The sequence below is a fragment of the Anolis sagrei genome, chromosome 4 (genome assembly GCF_037176765.1).
Source record: "Anolis sagrei isolate rAnoSag1 chromosome 4, rAnoSag1.mat, whole genome shotgun sequence".
Lineage (NCBI taxonomy): Eukaryota > Metazoa > Chordata > Lepidosauria > Squamata > Dactyloidae > Anolis > Anolis sagrei.
In genome coordinates this window covers 200656161-200674823 of record NC_090024.1, presented here as the reverse complement: position 1 = coordinate 200674823, position 18663 = coordinate 200656161, and the positions used below count along the sequence as shown (strand labels likewise).

The 18663-nt window shown below is 39.3% G+C and overlaps 1 protein-coding gene across 1 annotated transcript in view; it reads right to left on the bottom strand.

Annotated features, from left to right (window-relative positions):
• Positions 1-4614: 4614 nt before the first annotated feature.
• Positions 4615-18663, bottom strand: part of WNT2B (Wnt family member 2B) — a 59322-nt gene continuing 45273 nt past the window's right edge. The window contains exons 3-5 of the mRNA XM_060772713.2: positions 14410-14678; positions 10143-10407; positions 4615-9397 (exon numbers count right to left, since the gene is read on the bottom strand). Coding sequence (XP_060628696.1) covers positions 9168-9397; positions 10143-10407; positions 14410-14678 — 764 coding nt within the window. The 3' untranslated portion in view covers positions 4615-9167. The remainder of the gene's footprint in view (positions 9398-10142; positions 10408-14409; positions 14679-18663) is intronic.

The following is an 18663-nucleotide window of genomic DNA, read 5'->3' as shown; positions in this document are numbered from 1 at the left end:
AACAGCAAGATAAGATCATACAATACAATAGATTAAAAACACACATTAATTATACAATCGTAAAGCCATTTCCATTATAACAATCCTATAGTCCGGTTCAGTGTTCGCAGTGCCGTTGTGCCTGCTAGCCAAAAGCCTGATTCCAAAACCACGTTTTCAGGGTTTTTTTCTAAAAGAAAGGAGGAAGGACACCAATCTAATTTCACTGGGGAGCGAATTCCACAAGCAGGGAGTCACCACCAAGAAGGCCCGGTCCTTCTTCCCCACCAGACGCATTTGCAAAGCTGGTGGGACCGAGAGCAAGGCCTCCCCAGAAGATCTTAAACTGTGAGGCAGAATGTAGAGGGAGATATGTGCGGACAAGTAACCTGGGCCAGAGTTGTATAGGGCTTTATAGGCCAAGACCAGCACTTTTAATTGTGCTCGGAAATGGACCAGCAGCCAGTGGAGTTGACATAACAGGCGGGTGGTGTGCTCCCTGTATGACGCTCCAGTGAGCAATCTGGCTGCCGCCCGTTGGACTAGTTGAAGTTTCTGAACAGTCTTCAAAGGCAACCCCATGTATAGTGTGTTGTAGTAATCTATTCGGGATGTAACCAGAGCATGGACCACCATAGCCAGATCAGACTTCCCAAGGTACGGTTGCAGCTGGCACACAAGCATTAACTGTGCAAAAGCTCCCCTGGCCACCACCGAAACCTGGGGTTCCAGGCTCAGCTATGAATCCGGGATCACTCCCAAGCTGCAAACCTGCGTCTTCAGGGGGAGTGTAACCCCATTAACACAGGCTGTAACCCTATGCCCTGTTTGGCCTTACGACTGACCAGGAGGACCTCTGTCCTGTCTGGATTCAATTTCAATTTGTTAGCCCTCATTCAGTCTGACACAACGGCCAAGCACCTGTTCAAGCACCTCCTTAGTAACGGGTGGGAAGGAGTGACAGATTTGGATATCATCTGCATACAGATAACATGGTACTCCGAAACTCCAGATGATCTCCCCCAGCGGCTTCATGCAGATGTTAAACAACATCGGGGACAGTACTGAACCCTGAGGGACACCACAAGGCAATGGTTGTGGAGTCGAACAGGTGTCACCCAGTAATACCTTCTGGGACCGTCCCTCCAGGAAGGACTGGAGCCACTGGAGATCAGTACCTCCAAGTCCCATTCCTGTGAGGCATCCCAGAAGGATACCATGGTCAACAGTATCAAAGGCCATTGAGAGTTTCAGCAGAACTAACAGGGACACACTCCCCCAGTCTAGTTCCCAGCGTACATCATCTACTAAGGCAGCCAAAGCTATTTCAGTTCCATGTTTCGGCCTAAAGCCAGACTCTGCTGGATCTAGATAATTGGTGTCTACCAGGAACCCCTGGAGTTACGAAGCCACCACACGTTCCATGACTTTGCCCAAATAGGGGAGATTGGATACTAGCCAATAGTTAACTAATTGAGTGGGATCCAGTGATGGTTTCTTCAACAGCAGTTTTATAACAGCCTGTTTTAGGTTGGCTAGAATCTTGCCCTCCTGTAAGGAGGCATTAACCACCACCTTAACCCACTCTGCCAAACTCCCTCTGGCTTCTTTTATCAGCCAGGATGGACAGGGGTCTAGGATGCATGTGGTTGGCCTTGCCTCTCCAAGAATCCTTTTCATGTCCTCGAGCTGAACCAATTAAAATGAATCCATCAAAACCGGACAAGCAGGTGCTCATGTTACATCCTCAGAGACTGCTGTTAACATGGCATCGAAGTCAGAACGGATCAGAGCGACTTTGTCTGCAAAGAACTGAGCAAAAGCTTCACAGCACGGATGGTGTGATGTATTTTCGAATGATGCATGCAGATCCAAGTAAGGTGGCCTTTTGCAGTTGACAGATCATGATTTTGTCAATGTTTATTGTTTCCAAATGCCGGCTGAGGTCTTTTGGCATGGCACCCAGTGTGCCAATGAACAATGGGACCACCTGTACTGGTTTATGCCAGAGCCTTTGCGGTTCAATTTTGAGGTCCTGATAATGGCTGAGTTTTTCCTGTTGTTTTTTCTCAATGTGACTGTCACCTGGTATGGTGACATCAGTAATCCAAACTTTTTTCTTTCCCACAATCATGGTGTCTGGTGTATTGTGTTCCAAAACTTTGTCAGTCTGGATTCGAAAGTCCCACAGTATTTTTGTGTGTTCATTTTCCACAACCTTTGCAGGTTTATGATCCCACCAATTCTTTACTGCTGGTAGGTGGTACTTGTGACATAAGTTCCAGTGAATCATTTGGGCCACAGAGTTGTGCCTTTGTTTGTAGTCTGTCTGCACGATTTTCTTGCAACACCTGAGGATATGATCCATGGTTTCATCAGCTTCCTTGCACAGTCTGCATTTTGGGTCATCAGCTGATTTTTCGATCCTGGCCTTAATTGCATTTGTTCTAACGGCTTGCTCCTGGGCTGCAAGAATCAGGCCTTCTGTCTCCTTCTTCAGTGTTCCATTTGTGAGCCATAACCAGGTCTTCTCATCAACTTTTCCTTCAATTTTGTCAAGGAAGTGCAATGCTTTGTTGTGCCAGCTGTCAGCTCTGGTTTGTAGTGCAGTTTTCTTGTACTGGTTCTTTGTCTGCTGTGCTTTGAGAAGTTTCTGATTATTGACTTCAATTAAAGCAGGTTCTTGGCTTTCCTTTACATATTCTGCCAGGACATGTTTTTCTTCTTTGACTTTTTGTTTTATTTGATATAGAACAAGATTGGTACACAGCAAACAAGATCACTATGCTGGCTTTTGTATTCGATCACACATTGGACACTGGGACTGTGTGATGGATTGGTGAATAATGCATGCAGATCCGAGTAGGGTGGCCTTTTGCAGCTGACAGATGGTAATTTTGTCAGCGCTGATTATTTTTAAGTGCATGCCAAGGTCTTTAGGCATGACACCTAGTGTGCTAATCACCACTGGGACCACCTTTGCTGGATTGTGCACGTCGGACACTTGGGAAGTGTCCAACGTGTGATCGAATACAAAAGCCAGCATAGTGATCTTGTTTGCAGTGTACTAATTTTGTTGTGTATCAAACAACACCACCAATAATTATAATAATATAATAATATAATAATAATAGAGTCTTTGCAGTTCGATCTTTAAATTCTCATATCGTGTAAGCTTTTCCAGTTGCTGCTCCTCCTCCTCCTCCTCCTCCTTAGACAAAGGGGTAAAGTGGAAAGAGCAGAATAAAACTGCATCATATTAATAGCAACTAAAAAAGGTAGATGAAAAAGAATAAATTAGGACTGTTTTTGCCAAACCAGACAGTTCATCTATGGCACCAGATTTTTTTTTTTGTGGGTTGAAGGAGTATCCTTTACTCAGACTCCAGTTCTAGAACATGATTCCTGATCCTGTGAACACTTCCTATTTTTTTTCCCCAACTGCAAAAAAAAGAAAAAAGAAAAAAAAGGAAAAATGGAAGATGGAAAGCAAAATCATACTCATTCAAGAAATAAAGAGACTGATAGAAAGCAGGAAAATATAGGATAATAGAAGGGAAGAAAACTATTTTCCTTCTTTAAGATAACTGCGTGCGTTTAGACTATATAATTAATGCCTTTGACACCACTTTAACTGCCATGGCTCAATGCTATGGAACCATGGGAGTTGTAACTCTCTAAGATTTTAAGCTTTCATTGTCAAAGAATGCTGCTGCATCACTAAACTACAATTTCCATAGCACTAAAAAGGTAATTTTGAATCAGAATGTAAGTAGATATCTGAACGTGCCATAGATGATGATGACTGATGCAAAAGCTTTTGTTGATGAGGCAGTTCTGCTGCCGTTCATCTCAGCGAGAGGGGAGATCCTTTGTGTGATTGGTATTATCCCTCACAAAATTAATAAAGATACATTTTTGGACCTGAGACCATCCTTTTGTGAGCTTCAACCACATGTGGCGGAACTGTTTGCAGTGTCAATAATATCAGATTAAGATTGTGAAAGGAATGACTCGGACCAAACATCCTGTTTCTCAGAGTGGCCAATAGGATGCCCATGGGAAACTCATAAGCACAACATGGCCACAATATTCTTCCCTGAATACTACCACATACCGCTTTTCCAATTCTGGAGGTAATACAATGCTATCATAATTTGCAGCTATATGGATAATTAGTAGATGTTTCTCTTTTTTGTTGAAAGCAAATATGAGATGAAGAGAAATAGTTAATCCCAACTTCTGATCTGCTCCAAAAGTTGTAACAGGAAAAAATCCAGTTGTAACAGGAAAAAAATGCATGTTTATAGTTGGCCTTCCATATTCATGGATTCTGTATCCTCAGAGTCAACTATCCACAGCTTGAAAATATTTTGTTTAAGCCACAAATACTTTTTAAAATCCAGAAATCAAACCTTGATTTTGCCATTTATAAAACCGTGGACACCATTTTATTATACCATTGTACATAGTGGTACTTGGTCATCTGTGTTTTTTTATATATATATCCGTAGGGGGTCCTGAAACAACAACCAAGGACTTACTGTTGTGAATTACTTTAACCTGATGTGTTCCCAAAATTCTAAAATCTACCAAAGCCATACATTTCAGGGAGAAAACCAAAGACATCAGAAGTGGTTTTAACATGTTGTGACCATTTATTATTTTTGTCAGCTTAAATATAACATTGGCATAAATATTAATAACTGCTTTTAAGTTTTGTAATACCAGTTGAAGCAACTGTAATGGAAACACAGTTTCAGCTGTAATGTAAAGCATAATTTGCATCTTTCTTTAAAATATAATAAAAAGGCATGTGAAGAGGCTGAGCTCTGGATCTGAAAGTTTAAGGAAAGCCCAGCTCTTACCACTGTCTTGAACCTGGTAGGTGACCTTAGGCGAGTTGTGGGAATCATGAAATCCTCCAGATAATGCTGGACTGCCAGTGTAACCAATGTTACAGACCAGTATTTAGAGGGGCATATATTTCTCATCTTGCCTTAGGCGAACCATTCTTTCAGCCTGAGATCCTGACGAGCACTATGGAAACAATAATGACCAATCTTATGGAGCTGCTTGTAAGATTGAAAAAATACATGTGACATGTTTTAGGTCAGTGGTTCCCGACCTGTGGTTCTCCAGATATTTTGGCCTCCAACTCCTATAAATCTTAACAGCTGGTAAGCTGGCTGGGATTTCAAGGAGTTGTAGGCCAAAACACCTAGGGACCTACAGGCTGAGAACCACTGTTTTGGGGCATTCCAAGTGCTAATTACATTGTGTTATCGGGTCAATAAGAAATGTAGGCTAATCAGACAAAAGCAAATTTTTCAGAAGTAATTCAAGTGTCTGATTTGGAATGCAGGAGTACACAACGGAATTCAATGAAAACAATAACAAAAGCAGGGAAAAGTTTTATGGAGAAATAATATATGACTTATTCATTGAGAGTCATAACAGATGGCGAGGACGGAGAAGGGCTTTTGCGTTTATCAACCAAAAATCTGACATCGCATGTATTTTACACTGCTCTCATCCCAACTCCCCATCCTCCCTATTGCCTGATACTGAAGAGCTCCCTCATTAAAGCTTCTTTAAGCCAGTAGCAAACTGTGCCAATACAATAAAAACAGAGAGACAGACAGAGATGACCTTCTTGTGAAGGTGGGAAAGTTTCAAAGTTGAGCTGCTTGTTACCATGGAAGCTGAGAACCATGTTCTTAGGTCTGTGTTCTTTTCCCAACTAGACAATGGAAAAGCTGGGGGTCATTGGTTCTCTATATTTCTTATACTTATTCCATTCTTGTGAATGTATCTATTCAGAAACACAATAAACCTTGGCAGTCTTTCAGCAAAACATTTGATAAAGTGGTGATCTAATGATGATCCAGTTTTATTTCACCATTAAAAGGGTATTTTCAAGGTGTGAGTGCAATTTAGGCGAGTCTGCTTTATGTAGCCTTGCAATTTAATCACTATCAGCTGGCAAGAGCTTATCAAATAATTCTGGTTTCCCTGTATTGAAGCAGTGAGAACTTGGGACTGCTATGATCAGCACCCTAAAAAGTGCACAGCTTTTCACTCGCCATTTTATTATATGCCTTTTTTGTTTCCTGCACACACACACACACACACACACACAGTTGGAAAATCACACATACACTCTTTTTCTTCTAGAATGTAAGAAACCACATTTTGAATTTGTGTAGACAGTCACACACTTCTCAGTTTTTTTTTTTTTGTGTGTGTCAGGAGCAACCTGAGGAACTGTAAATTGCTTCTGGTTTGAGAGAATTGGCCATCTGCAAGGACGTTGCCCAGGGGACACCCGGATGTTTGATGTTTTACTATCCTTGTGGGAGGCTTCTCTCATGTCCCCACATGGGGAGCTGACAGAGGGAGCTCAACCTGCTCGCCCCAGATTCAAACAGCTGATCTGTCAGTCAGCAGTCCTGCCGACACAAGGGTTTAACCCATTGTGCCATTGGGGGCTCCTATTGCTCAGTTGATAGTTATAGCTAAAAACCAACACATTGCTGATCTCTAGTTGCCATATGATATTAATGGTCTATTGCCTTGTGTGAATTTTGTATATTTAAGTAGAGCAATGATTCTATCCCACTGTGGTGGTCCTACACTATAGAGTAAATAATAATTTGGAAGTCCAAGTCCAGAACATAGAAAGCCACCTTTAGTTGGATCAGAGCATTGTTGTGTTTAGCTCTGTATTATCTACCATCACTGGGGTTCAGATAGGAGCCTTCCCCAGTCGTATTTGGACATGCTGAGGACTGAACCAGGGACTATTTGAATACAAAATGTGTAGTTTGCATCTAAGACACAGTCCATTCCCTTAGGATAATGGAGAAAGTATTCTACTTAGATTTGAACTTTGTGGGTTCAAAGATCTTCCAAACCCAAGGCATAACCTGGCACACAGTGTTAAAGAATATGCCAGAAAGATTGCCATGTGTCTTTCAGATGTAACCCAGGGTTATGAATGAAAAGTGTCATTTAATCTGTACTTCAGTGCCAGGACCCTCAAATTCATTAGAATGTACTTCTGGGTAGCTGGGCACTGGATCACTTAGCATGGGTTTATGCATACTGTTGGGCCTTGTCTAGGCAAACATTTGTTGCAGAATTTTGAAATATTGTTGAATTTGGAGATAGCATACATACCACAGAACAGGAACAGCATGGTTCAATAGCCACATGTAGCCCTAGGGCTGTTTTGTGACTTCCATGACTGATGGGTGTGGGAACTGGGGAACAGTTTTGACATATTTCTGCTCCTGGTTCCATTTTAGGTCAAAGAGAAGCTGCTTTTCCAACAGGAAGGGCCCCAGACATTGACTAAAATTTTGTGAAGTTGCCTGTATGCCCTCAAGTGAGCAGGAGAGGGTGTTGGGTTAAGAATGTTTGAAAAAACATTGAACCCTACAACCCTCATCCATTGCTCCTAGTTCAGTGAGAATTCTCTAGCCAGGGAGTGCTGAAGTTTACAGATAAGGATCTAGAGCTTTCTAGCATGGACTACTCACCAAATTACAATCCCAATATCAGGCTACAATATTAGGCTACATACTATCTGATTTATTTCATTGTGCTGGACATTTGACAATTACAACAGCATTTGGACCCTTTTACACATCAATTTTCCCAGACCCAAATGTTCACTTATATGATAACACAAATACTGGATGAACCGAAGGGGCTGTGCATTGTAGAGAATCACTTTGTACTTGGCTCAGCAGTCGGCTTTCTCTGTCATATAGGGTCTAACACTGTTAAATATAGAGCTCAGAAAAGGTGTTCTTTTTCTTTTTCTTTTATTGCAATTCCTAGAATTCCAAATGTTGGCTGGGAGAAGCAGGACATTTTGGTCCAAAAAAGTAATTACCCCAAGGTTCAGAAGCTGTACGTGATTATTGGAGAAGATGGCCTAGTATTTACGCATGCTTTGGGTGATGCATTAGAGATTTTGTTTTGCTTGTTCCCAATGGAATTTGGAGGGAAAAGGCAGTTGGACAGATGGCAATGGATGCTGTGTAATCTGTCTGGACGCCATCACTGGGAACTGCATTTCAGTTCAGACAAAAGATTAAAAGGATGACTATAGAAGGAGACATCACATAAAAGAGGAAACAAGAATTGTGCAAAGGGGAAGAAAGAAACAGTTGCAAAAGTGCAGAGAACAACAGCAATCACTATCTGGATAATATCAAAATGTTGAGAATCTGCCTTTGGCTTCCAGAAATTTAGTTTAACCTGTACAGGCTCGAAGCACAGACATTATGGACATGAACTGGTTACATATGTTTGAGTGTTCACCTAATTCGAGTTGTGAATGTCAACAGTCGCAAAGCAAGGAACAGCACTATCTGATACAGATTTATATGGAAGCATTTTGGGTTTAAAATATGTGAAGCAGTGTATACAATGTACAAGTGGGTTTGTACAAAAAAGTCACTGTTATATTACTTTCTTTTAAAACCTACCAGCATGTCCATGGACACCAGCAGAGATACACAGACACATACAAATATCACTTTCTGTTCTCCTTCCTCTCTGCAAACAGATTGAACGGTTTTGGCAGACTACTGAATTTGTAACTCCCAAGTTCATTTTCAGATAGAGAGGAAAGATGGTAAAGATTCATTTACCCATGTTCAACCAATATGTTCAGAGAAGATCTTAGCAGACAATGGATCTTTCTTAGGATTGTTCAGATATTCCTTTGGAAATTTCCTTTTCCAGGTTGGATATGGGTCTGCCCCTCTCCTACCTTTGGGTGCATTTTATAATTTACGGTCCAGACATATTATTTAGGTAGAAGCAGAACTCTCCAGCAAAATCATAACCTGATTCACAGTCTCTGTGCAACTGTGTTCTCCCCTGCTCCCCTTTTGCACACAGAATTCACCAAGCGTAGCAAATTTTTGCAGTTCAGTGTCATTTGGCAGTTCAGTGTCATTTTCCTCTTTTGAAACTTATGGGAACAATTCTGCCGGAGGAACAGAAAAGCAGGTTATCCCAGGTGGGATAGGTAGTCTTCTTCTCCATGCTTTGCAGAAATAATATAAATAAAAGCCATGCAGTTGAACTACAACTCCCAGAATGCCCAGGCCGGCAGGGTGGCAATGTGTCAGTTTTACTTTCCCTCGTTGGCTCTGTCCAGTATTGTCTCAGGTTTGGTCAAGCCACTCTGCTCGCTTTGGCGCTTTACACGTGTGAACATCCACTGTGTCTTCACATTCTTTGCATCGGACGGCACAACACCAATGGAATTTACACTCGCATTTTGTGACTCGTGTTTTTCGAGTGGTGTCATAACCTCGGCCACAGCACATAACCTCACAGCCATCAGTCCCTCGGGATACCTTGTTGCACACACGTCCAGCTGTCCCCAATGAACCTAGAAAAAGAGAACAATACCTTTGTTGTGTTTAGCATTAGATGGGCTGCCATTCTATAATGTTTATATACATTATATACATTGACTAGTGTCCACTTATGTAGAGTGCGCTAATGTGCAGGTAGCTAGTAGTCAATTCTTCTGATCCTCCTTGTGGACTTTACCTGCTCACAATAAGCCAAAATAACTCTATTTGTTTCTACAATCCCTTCCAAGTGACAAAAAGTGACGTTGTACCACTTATCGCCAACATTTTGAGGGGGACTACAGAAGAAAACGGAGGTAGATTCTGTTTTCTGCAGGCATAGGTCCCATACTGAATTTCCAGTCTTACTATCATCTCTATCTAAATATATATCTATCTATCATCATCCTCTATCTTATATTGTAAGATGCCTTGTGTCCCATAAACACAGAATAGAATATTGTTTTCATATGTTCAATTACGTGCATTCTTATGATGGACAGAAACTTACCATTAAATTAAAACATTTCCCATAGTGCACATTTATATCTCAGCTAATACCTTTGCATGGATTTTCTAGAAGGCAGCACTACTATGCTGTGCAGACAAAGGATGCAGAAATGTAATGCAGCCCCCAGTGTTGTTGGTCTCTAAGATCCACCAGCTCCAATATTTCAGCCAGTGGTCATGGTTGATTGACATTAAAATCTGACATCGGGTGGACACAGATTTCTTCACCCATTTATTGTAAACAGTTAGGATTTCACAAGATTCCTTTACCTGCAGACTTGTCCATCACACAGTAATCGGGTGAGTTCTCAAAATATACAAGGTCATTTTTGGTGGGCTTTCGGAAGTTCTTGTTGGCCAAAGTAAATCCAGTGCCATCTTGGTTCATGGTTACTTGGATGGCACCATTGTATTTTTTCCGAAGGTAATCTCCTGTTTTGCGGAAGTCTGACATAGCCAACCAGCATGTTCTTAAGGTGCAGGAGCCACTGACGCCATGACACTTGCACTCCAGTTTCATGAAACGCTTCACAGCCTGGAAATAGAAGAACCAGTCTCAAATCAAGGAATGACATGGAAAGCTCCTAGTGAGGGCAAAAGGTGTTATGATAAAACTGAGTATGTGGATATTACTGTTTCTGACAGCTTTTGCCTTGTAGTGAAATTTTCTGCTTAGACCATTTTCACTAGTTATAGTGAAGACCTGCCAGACCTCTGAACAATAGTGGACATGCCTATTTTGTGATACATTCCTCTCAGGTAAATTAGAACTGAGATTCCTCGTAACTGAAAGCAAACCCAGGTAACCTTTAATGACCTCCTGGAAAATGCTTGTGCTGGAAAGCGTAACTATCACTGCATGAAGGGAAGGAGCTTTTCTGTAGGAATGCTCAGGATGCATGTCTAATTGGAATTTATATGTTGGCCTCTCTAAAAATGTGCCAGAACCAAAACAGATTGCATGTATAGAGGGTTATTCTGGCTGTGTAAAGGACCATTTTCTTGTCCCCAAAGAGAAGAAAAATAAACAGGGGAACCTGTGCCGTTGGTTTCTCAACTGTGCTTACTTAGACAGTCAACCCTTCACATCCACGGATTCTGTATCCATGAATTAAATCATCTCTGGCTTGAAAATATCTTTTTTTTAAATTCCAGAAAGGAGCTTTGGATTTTACCATTTAAATGCCACATTTTTTCGATTGTAGAACACAATTGATTGTAATACGCACCATGATTTCAGTACCACCACTAACAACAAAAATACACAAGATACATAACTGGCCACTGGTCACTCTGGAGGGAGTGCAGGGGAGGGGGAGGGGACTAGCAAGACACAACAAAATCATGCTTTATGTAATATATTTATTAATTATTTGATCTTATGTACACTGTAACCCTGAGGGCAAATTAATATTTTGGTTTTTATTTTTCAAAATATGTATTAAAGGATATCACAGTTCTTGGAAGTCCCTGAACAGACTCAGAAGTGGAGTTGGCAGATCAAAAGGCAACTTGGCAAAATGGCACTACCTAGAAGAACCCTCAACTTTGTGCGATTGTGGAGCAGAACAAACAACCCACCACCTGTATGCTTGCCCACAATGCCCTGCCTCATGCACAGAGGAAGAACAGTTTAACACTACAGACAATGCGGTCACTGTTGCCTGTTTTTGGTCTAATGTTATTTAGCTGCTTGTGCTCCCTTTATTTTATCAGTTTTATACTTATTTATTTGAGCAATGCTTTTGACACAAAATAAAAAAAATCATAATTAACAATTGTTGAAAAGTCAGAGGGAATAAACAAACAACAATTTCATTAAATTCTTGTTCATTTTGACACAGCATATTCTCTTGACTTTTTCATTTCCATACATATACAATTTATATCAATCAGTTTTACCCCCTCCCTTTCCGTTTCACCTCCCACCATCCAGGATCAGTTGTAACTCTATTTCCAATATTACTTTAATTTATCGATAATTGAGATAAGTCTGTTGTAGTTCCTTATATTTTCTTTTTCCTCTAGCTCTGGCTATCAGTGTTTTTCATTTCGAGTTTCAATTCTCATTAGGACGACCATTTGTGTATTTGATTCTCCTTCATAAATATAGTTCTGAAGCAAATAATAATAATAATAATAAACAACTTTATTTATATCCCACCACCATCTCCCAAAGGGAATCAGGACAACTTACAAGGCAGCACATATTAGTGCTGTAACACATAAAATACAGTCAAATATATCAACATTAATAACAACACAATATCAAAACATAAACAACCCTTGCAAAAGTAAAACCCAGCTCAATTTAAATAAGATATTCAATAAAAAAACTCAGCAATAGCAATTAAACTGGACAGTACAAAATGCAAAGTGACCATAAAAGCGCACTATAATCTGCTCAGTATTCAAACCATTTTTTATTTCTCATTTTATTTGCTCTTTTCAGCCCAGAGCGACAATTGCTTGGGTAGCTTTTATCATATGTTTTACAGTATCAGTCCATTCTTTATTGCTACCTTTAACGTCCATTCTCTGGGTAAAAACTTGTTTTTTACTCAGTTCTACTTTTAGTCCTAAAATGTCTCTCATCTCACTCTTTATTTTATTATTTTACATTGTATCTTATCACAATCCCACCACACATGCATAAAGGTACCTGTTCCACCATATTTGTGGCAACATCATTTTGATGTGGATTTAGTAATATACTCTAGTTGATTTGGGGTTCGACACCATTTTGTCAATATTTTCCATTGTGTTTCTTTAATCCTTATGTGTTTAATTTTTTATTGTATGGATCAAGTGTTCCATGTCCTACTCATTACTATTAAGTTCCTCTTTACATAACTCAATCAGTGTTTCTTTCCAATTATATTGTTTTTCTACTATTTTCCTATATATGAAACCCACCAAACTTTTCTCCTTCTCAGTTTTTCATTTTAAAATTTGGTCTAAATCTGCTTCTGTGCTTTCTTTTCTTTTCCACTCTATATTCCTCTGTTTCATTCCCTTCTATAAAATCCAGTTACTTTGTCCACATTTTTCTTTTCACACCTCCCAATCTATAATTGTTCAATCTGAATTTAGGAGGTCTTCAATTGTCCTTATTCCATTTTGTTTCAATTTTGTATCACTTTGCTGTATATCTGTTCACTTTTGTTATCTAGTATACCTATTGGAAGCATGTCTATTTTATTTACTGGAAAATTACTTTGCCATTTTTCCCAACATTACATTGATTTTTTTTTCATGTCAGAGGCAACTTGAGAAATTACAAGTTGCTTCTGGTGTGAAAGAATTGGCTACCTACAAGGATGTTGCCCAGGGGACGCCCAGATGTTTTTGATGTTTTACCATCCTTGTGGGAGGCTTCTCTCATGTCCCCGCATGGGGGCTGCAGCTGACAGAGGGAGCTCATCCACACTCTCCCCGGATTTGAACCTCCGACCTGTCGGTCTTCAGTCTTGCCGGCACAAGGGTTTAACCCATTGCTCCACCGGGGGCTCATATTCCAATGAGATCATTTGACCCTCTTAAATTTTCTTCAGTGATTTATTATCCACTCTTGAGTGCCTCTGTATTGAGGAGCAGGGTAAAAATTCTCCAAATAGTAACAAAAAAGATACACCTATGGTTCTAAGATGTTTCCCATTTTTAGAGATGTTTATATAGGAAAAAAGTGCATCTTAAAATAGAAGAAATAAAGTAAGAGCCAATTCACTGTGCCATCATGTATAAAGGGCTATTTAGGGATTTGGGTATCCAAATCTGTGCAGATCCCAAGGACCTAGTATACTGCATTTTAAGACACTTGGCTAAAGGTAATGTTGCACTAGCTCTGGACTGGTAGTATAACAGAACTTTTCATTACACTCCCTTCTCACAGCATCCTTCTGTGCTATCTGAAAACTGTAAATTCAAAACCCTCCAGAGCAGGATGTTATGGTGCACAAAGGAGAGGAAGTTGTAGTTCTGCAAACAAATATCATGTCACCGAGTAAAGTACAGTTTCTATTAGGTCCTGACCAGGGATATAACTATGGTGTGTGTGTATGTGTGCGCGTGTGTGTAAATTTCTCCCCTGTAAAAAAACCAAAAAACCCTGCATCCCAATTGAAATTTTCCTTCTGTCTTCAAATATCTAACATCATAAAGAGTGATGTAGGCAACTAATGTTTCAGGTTATCACAATGCTAGAAATTTGGGAACTAAAGGAAAATTTCATGGGTCTCCAGAAAAGGCAAGCCCTCATTCCCTCCTTCAGAGCCATATCCCCGATCCTGTATTACTAACACCATGTTCTCACTGAACAAGGCAAACAGTTGGAAAGGAAAGGCCCTCACTAACTATGAGAGATCGAACATGAGTTGATAGCATTTCCCTTATTACAAAAGCTTATTACAAAAGCAAAGAGGTTCAACTGTAAGATGTTTTCCAGCACGATACGAAACAAACAAATACTGACTCTAACACAAGCGATGGCTCATGTATTATCAATACCATCACTATCTCAACAGTTGACAGTACTCACCAGTCTACCACAGTGATTGTTATGCATATTCATCAAGGCACGGGCATCTTTCACCATTTTCTCTTTGGCATCCACAAAGTCCTTGGCAAATTTGATCCCATAGTTGATGTTGTCACTGCAGCCACCCCAGTCATACTCATCCTTATAGCGGCCACGCTTGTGGGGATCACAGCTGCAGGACTTGAGCTCGCCTTGGCTGCAAGCTCGGGTGATGGCATAGACAACTCCAGCAGAGGATATGGCATAGACAAAGGCTGCTTCCCTGCTACCTGCCAAATAGGTGAGAGAAACAAGAACCAGAGATGGGCAGTGCAAGATTCTCAAAAGAGTGGGAATGCTTTGGGACCAATGGAGGATCTGTTGGTCATCTCTGAGTTCTTTATGAAAATTTATATAATAGAATTATAGTGTTGAAAGGAACCACATGAGCCATCAAGTCAAAATCATTGCCATGCACAAATACACAATCAAAGCACTGAATTAAGGGTTGAGCAAGGAAAAATTACCATTTTTATTATTATTTTATCATGATTCTATATATTGTTTGTTTTGCAGCAGATACATATTATTCAATACAACCTACCATACTTTAACTTTGGCATCTAGTGTTATTTTTCTGCTTATACATATTTTCTAACCCTCACCGCTGTGCTCCCCTCCCCCCTCCCAAGCCACAGCTTTTACATATCATCTGTCCAAAATTTCAATTCTTCTTGTGGAGGTAATTTTCCTTCTTTATTTTTTTTAATCCTTTTTCAATAATTTTTCTCCATACATCATCAAAATCACTTTGTTTCCATATACCTCTTTTAACTTTTAATATACATGTCAGCTTATCATTTATTGCCAATTTCCATACTTCCTTATACCACTCCTCTATTTGTATATTTATTTCTTTTTTCCAATTCCTTGCTATAAGCAGTCTTGCTATTGTTAATAAATTTATTATCGCATCTTTATCCTCTTTTTTCAATGGTTTATTATTATATAATGATAATAAGGGTATACTAGGACTTCTTTCTATTTTAATGCTCATTATATCTTCTATTTCTCTAAATACCTTCCCCCAAAATGTATTTACATATTTACATTGCCACCACATATGTATATATGCTCCTGATTCTTGACATCCTCTCCAGCAATTTTTGAATAGTTTCTATTTATATTTGCTATTCTTACTGGTGTTAGGTACCATTTTCATATTAACTTGTAATAATTTTATTTAACCCGTATTGATAAGATTTTTAGATGTCTTTGTCTCCATAATTGTTGCCATTCTGTTTCATTTATTTTTATCCCTAAATCTTCTTCCCAGATCTCCTTGAGGATGTTTTTTTTGTTTTTCCTTCCTTTATTTCAATTATTATCTTATATACTTTACTAGTTATTCCTTTCAAATTTTCATGCTCCTCTATAACCCTTCCATTTTGTATTATTTGTTCAAATTTGTTAAGCTTACTTCCGTTTTTGTCAATTTTTTCCTAATTTTTAAATCATTGTTCTAATTGTATACAATGGAACCATGTCAATTTTAATTCTCTAAATTCTTCCATAATAATTTCCTTCTTCATTCCAACCTTTATCCAATCCCTGAAAAACTACCATTTTGAACAACAACTCTCAGAATCCCTCAGCCACTCTGATGACTGGGGGTTAAGTCCAAAATAGTAATGTTTCCAAGTTCTGCTGAAAGAGGGATGGAGTATAACACAGGTGAAGTCCATTAGTGGAGGACTTCATAGATCAGCAGTTGAACACATGCTTAAAATGTGTGAAAGGTAACATTTTCAGCCCCTGAACCCTTCCAGCTCTCAGACAGCAAGGACTCCTTGTGGCCTTGGACAACTCATCACAGTAGAGTCTACCAGGTAGACCAAGAGTGGGCAAGTCGTTGTCCTCTGGATGTTGAACTTCCATTGCCCCAAACCAGGAGGATCCCAAATTGCCCATATCTGTAGTAAACTAAACAGGCCAAGTATAAGTCAGACTGATGTGTTTATATAGGAAAATCTCACAAAAAGTGAATAAAGTCTGTTCATTGTAGTGAAGTAAAGCATTAATTCTAAGTTTAAAATACTGCCATTCAGAGTATAATCTGTAGAATGCAAAATGTGCAAATGTCCATTGTTTCACTAACTTTTAGCAAAATGTATCTTCTCATGCTCATTTATTCAGAGGTAAATATGATGGATTTTGACTGAAACAGCTTTAAAGTGTACTGAGAATCAAAAGTAAGTTTTGCTGAGTTTTCAGAAGCTCTTAGTAGCTGCAGTATCTCCAATGCCATTCTGGTTTGTTATTACATGGATGCATTACCTGCAAGCAACTGACTGGACAGATTTTCCCTCACTGAGATTGATAACTTGATTTTGGCCATAGTTCTGAGACATTTTAAAATGATTTTAATAGAATACTGTTACATACATGCAGTGGATGCAATGCAGGGGTGTTTTCCATGACATCATGTTCTCCCTATTTCCAATCCATTGCTCGAGGACAGTATTTCTCAAACTCTGCTCCTCCAGGTGTTTTGGACTTCAGTTCCCAGAGAGAAATGCTGCTCTAGGAAATCTTACAAGTATTTTTTCCCATCACTTTTTCTGGAGGAGATTATAATTTTCAACAGCACCTTAAGCTAGCACATCGCCCATATGCTGGTGATGGGGATGTAACTCCTTGTCCTGCTTACTTTGATTTCATAATCTAGGTTTTTTTTACTTTAGTTTTTGTGCATTCATTTGTCTAAATCCATTTGCTAGTCCCAAATAATGTATGTTGATTGAATCAAACAAAATGCGCTCACTGAATCAACTGCTAAGTGTTACTGACTTGGCAAGTATATAAATCCTATTAGTTCAATAGGTCTGTTCTAGGCAGAGCTATTAATTGGCTTTAAAACATATCTCAGCCATTTTCACCAATCACATATGTCTTTTCTTAGTTTTATCTCCTATTTAATTTTGCATAAGCTGACATGTTTAGCAGTTTGCATGGAGCCCCCATCTCATACAATTAAAAGATTTAGTGACTCTTAAAATACACAGATAATAATTTGATTGTTACAAAAATATAGTCATTACTGTGAAATATGAAAGTGATTCAATCCAATAAATTTTATGGAGTTCTTTAATTAGGAGTGGATTTGGGCACCAGAGCTGCCAGAATATCTTGTTATAGAGTTATGCAGATGTCAAGTCCAATTATATGTAATTCAGTTGTGATCATGTCTTAGCATGTTCCACACCACCAACACAATCATATAGCAGCTAGTGGAGAGCAGAGAATGTTTGAGAAGCATTTGGTTATGTCCCTATAGCCAGATGTCTGACAGTGATGACATTCTCTGGGACATTCTGAAATGTTTATTTAATTGTATATTGGATGTATATTGTTTTTAAGGCATTGAAGTCATGCTAGCCACATGAGCTAGGAGGTGTCTAAGGACAATGCTGGCTCTTCGGCTTAGAAACGGAGATGAGCACCGCCATCCAGAGTCGGACACTACTAGATTTACTATCAAGGGAAACCTTTACCTTTACTTATTTTCTTTTAATTCTTTTTCTCTCTGTGTACCTAAGCTGCACTCTTTTCCTTTGGTACACACACAACTTTCTTTTCTGAAACCCATATCTTAATTATTATTCCCCCCCCCCCCCTTTTACACATCATCCAGATCACCCAGTTTCCCTCTTATGTTATCATTTTTAAAAGATGAAGTTTCTGTACTTCATCTGATCCCAATCAATTCTATTATCATCTGCTTAAGGTAATCGTACTCCATGAAGTCATGCTGGCTACATGACCTTGGAGGTGTCTTCAGACAAAGTTGGCTCTTTGGCTTAGAAATGGAGATGAGCACCAACCCACAGTGTCAGACACGACTGGACTTAATGTCAAGGGAAACCTTTACCTTTACTATCCTATCAAGGACCATTTTACTTCAGTTTTATATTTTATATTAGGTTTTTATTTTCCCTTTCTTTCCCTTTTTGTTGTTTTTGAATTAATTGCTGGGGATGGAGGAATAAAAGGGGATAAAGGAGTATTGTCATTTTGCTTGGTATACTGCTTTACGATTTTTTTTTAAAAAAAGGATAGTTACTATCTTTTTTTTTGGGGGGGGGGGGCATGTTGAATGGAACATCACACACACACTACTGTTTTTTCCAGAAGCTGTAAATGGCTTGGCAGGTCCCTCATACAATGCAGGATGCTGCCTGGTATTTTATAGTTCTTCTTTGAGTTCACATCTGT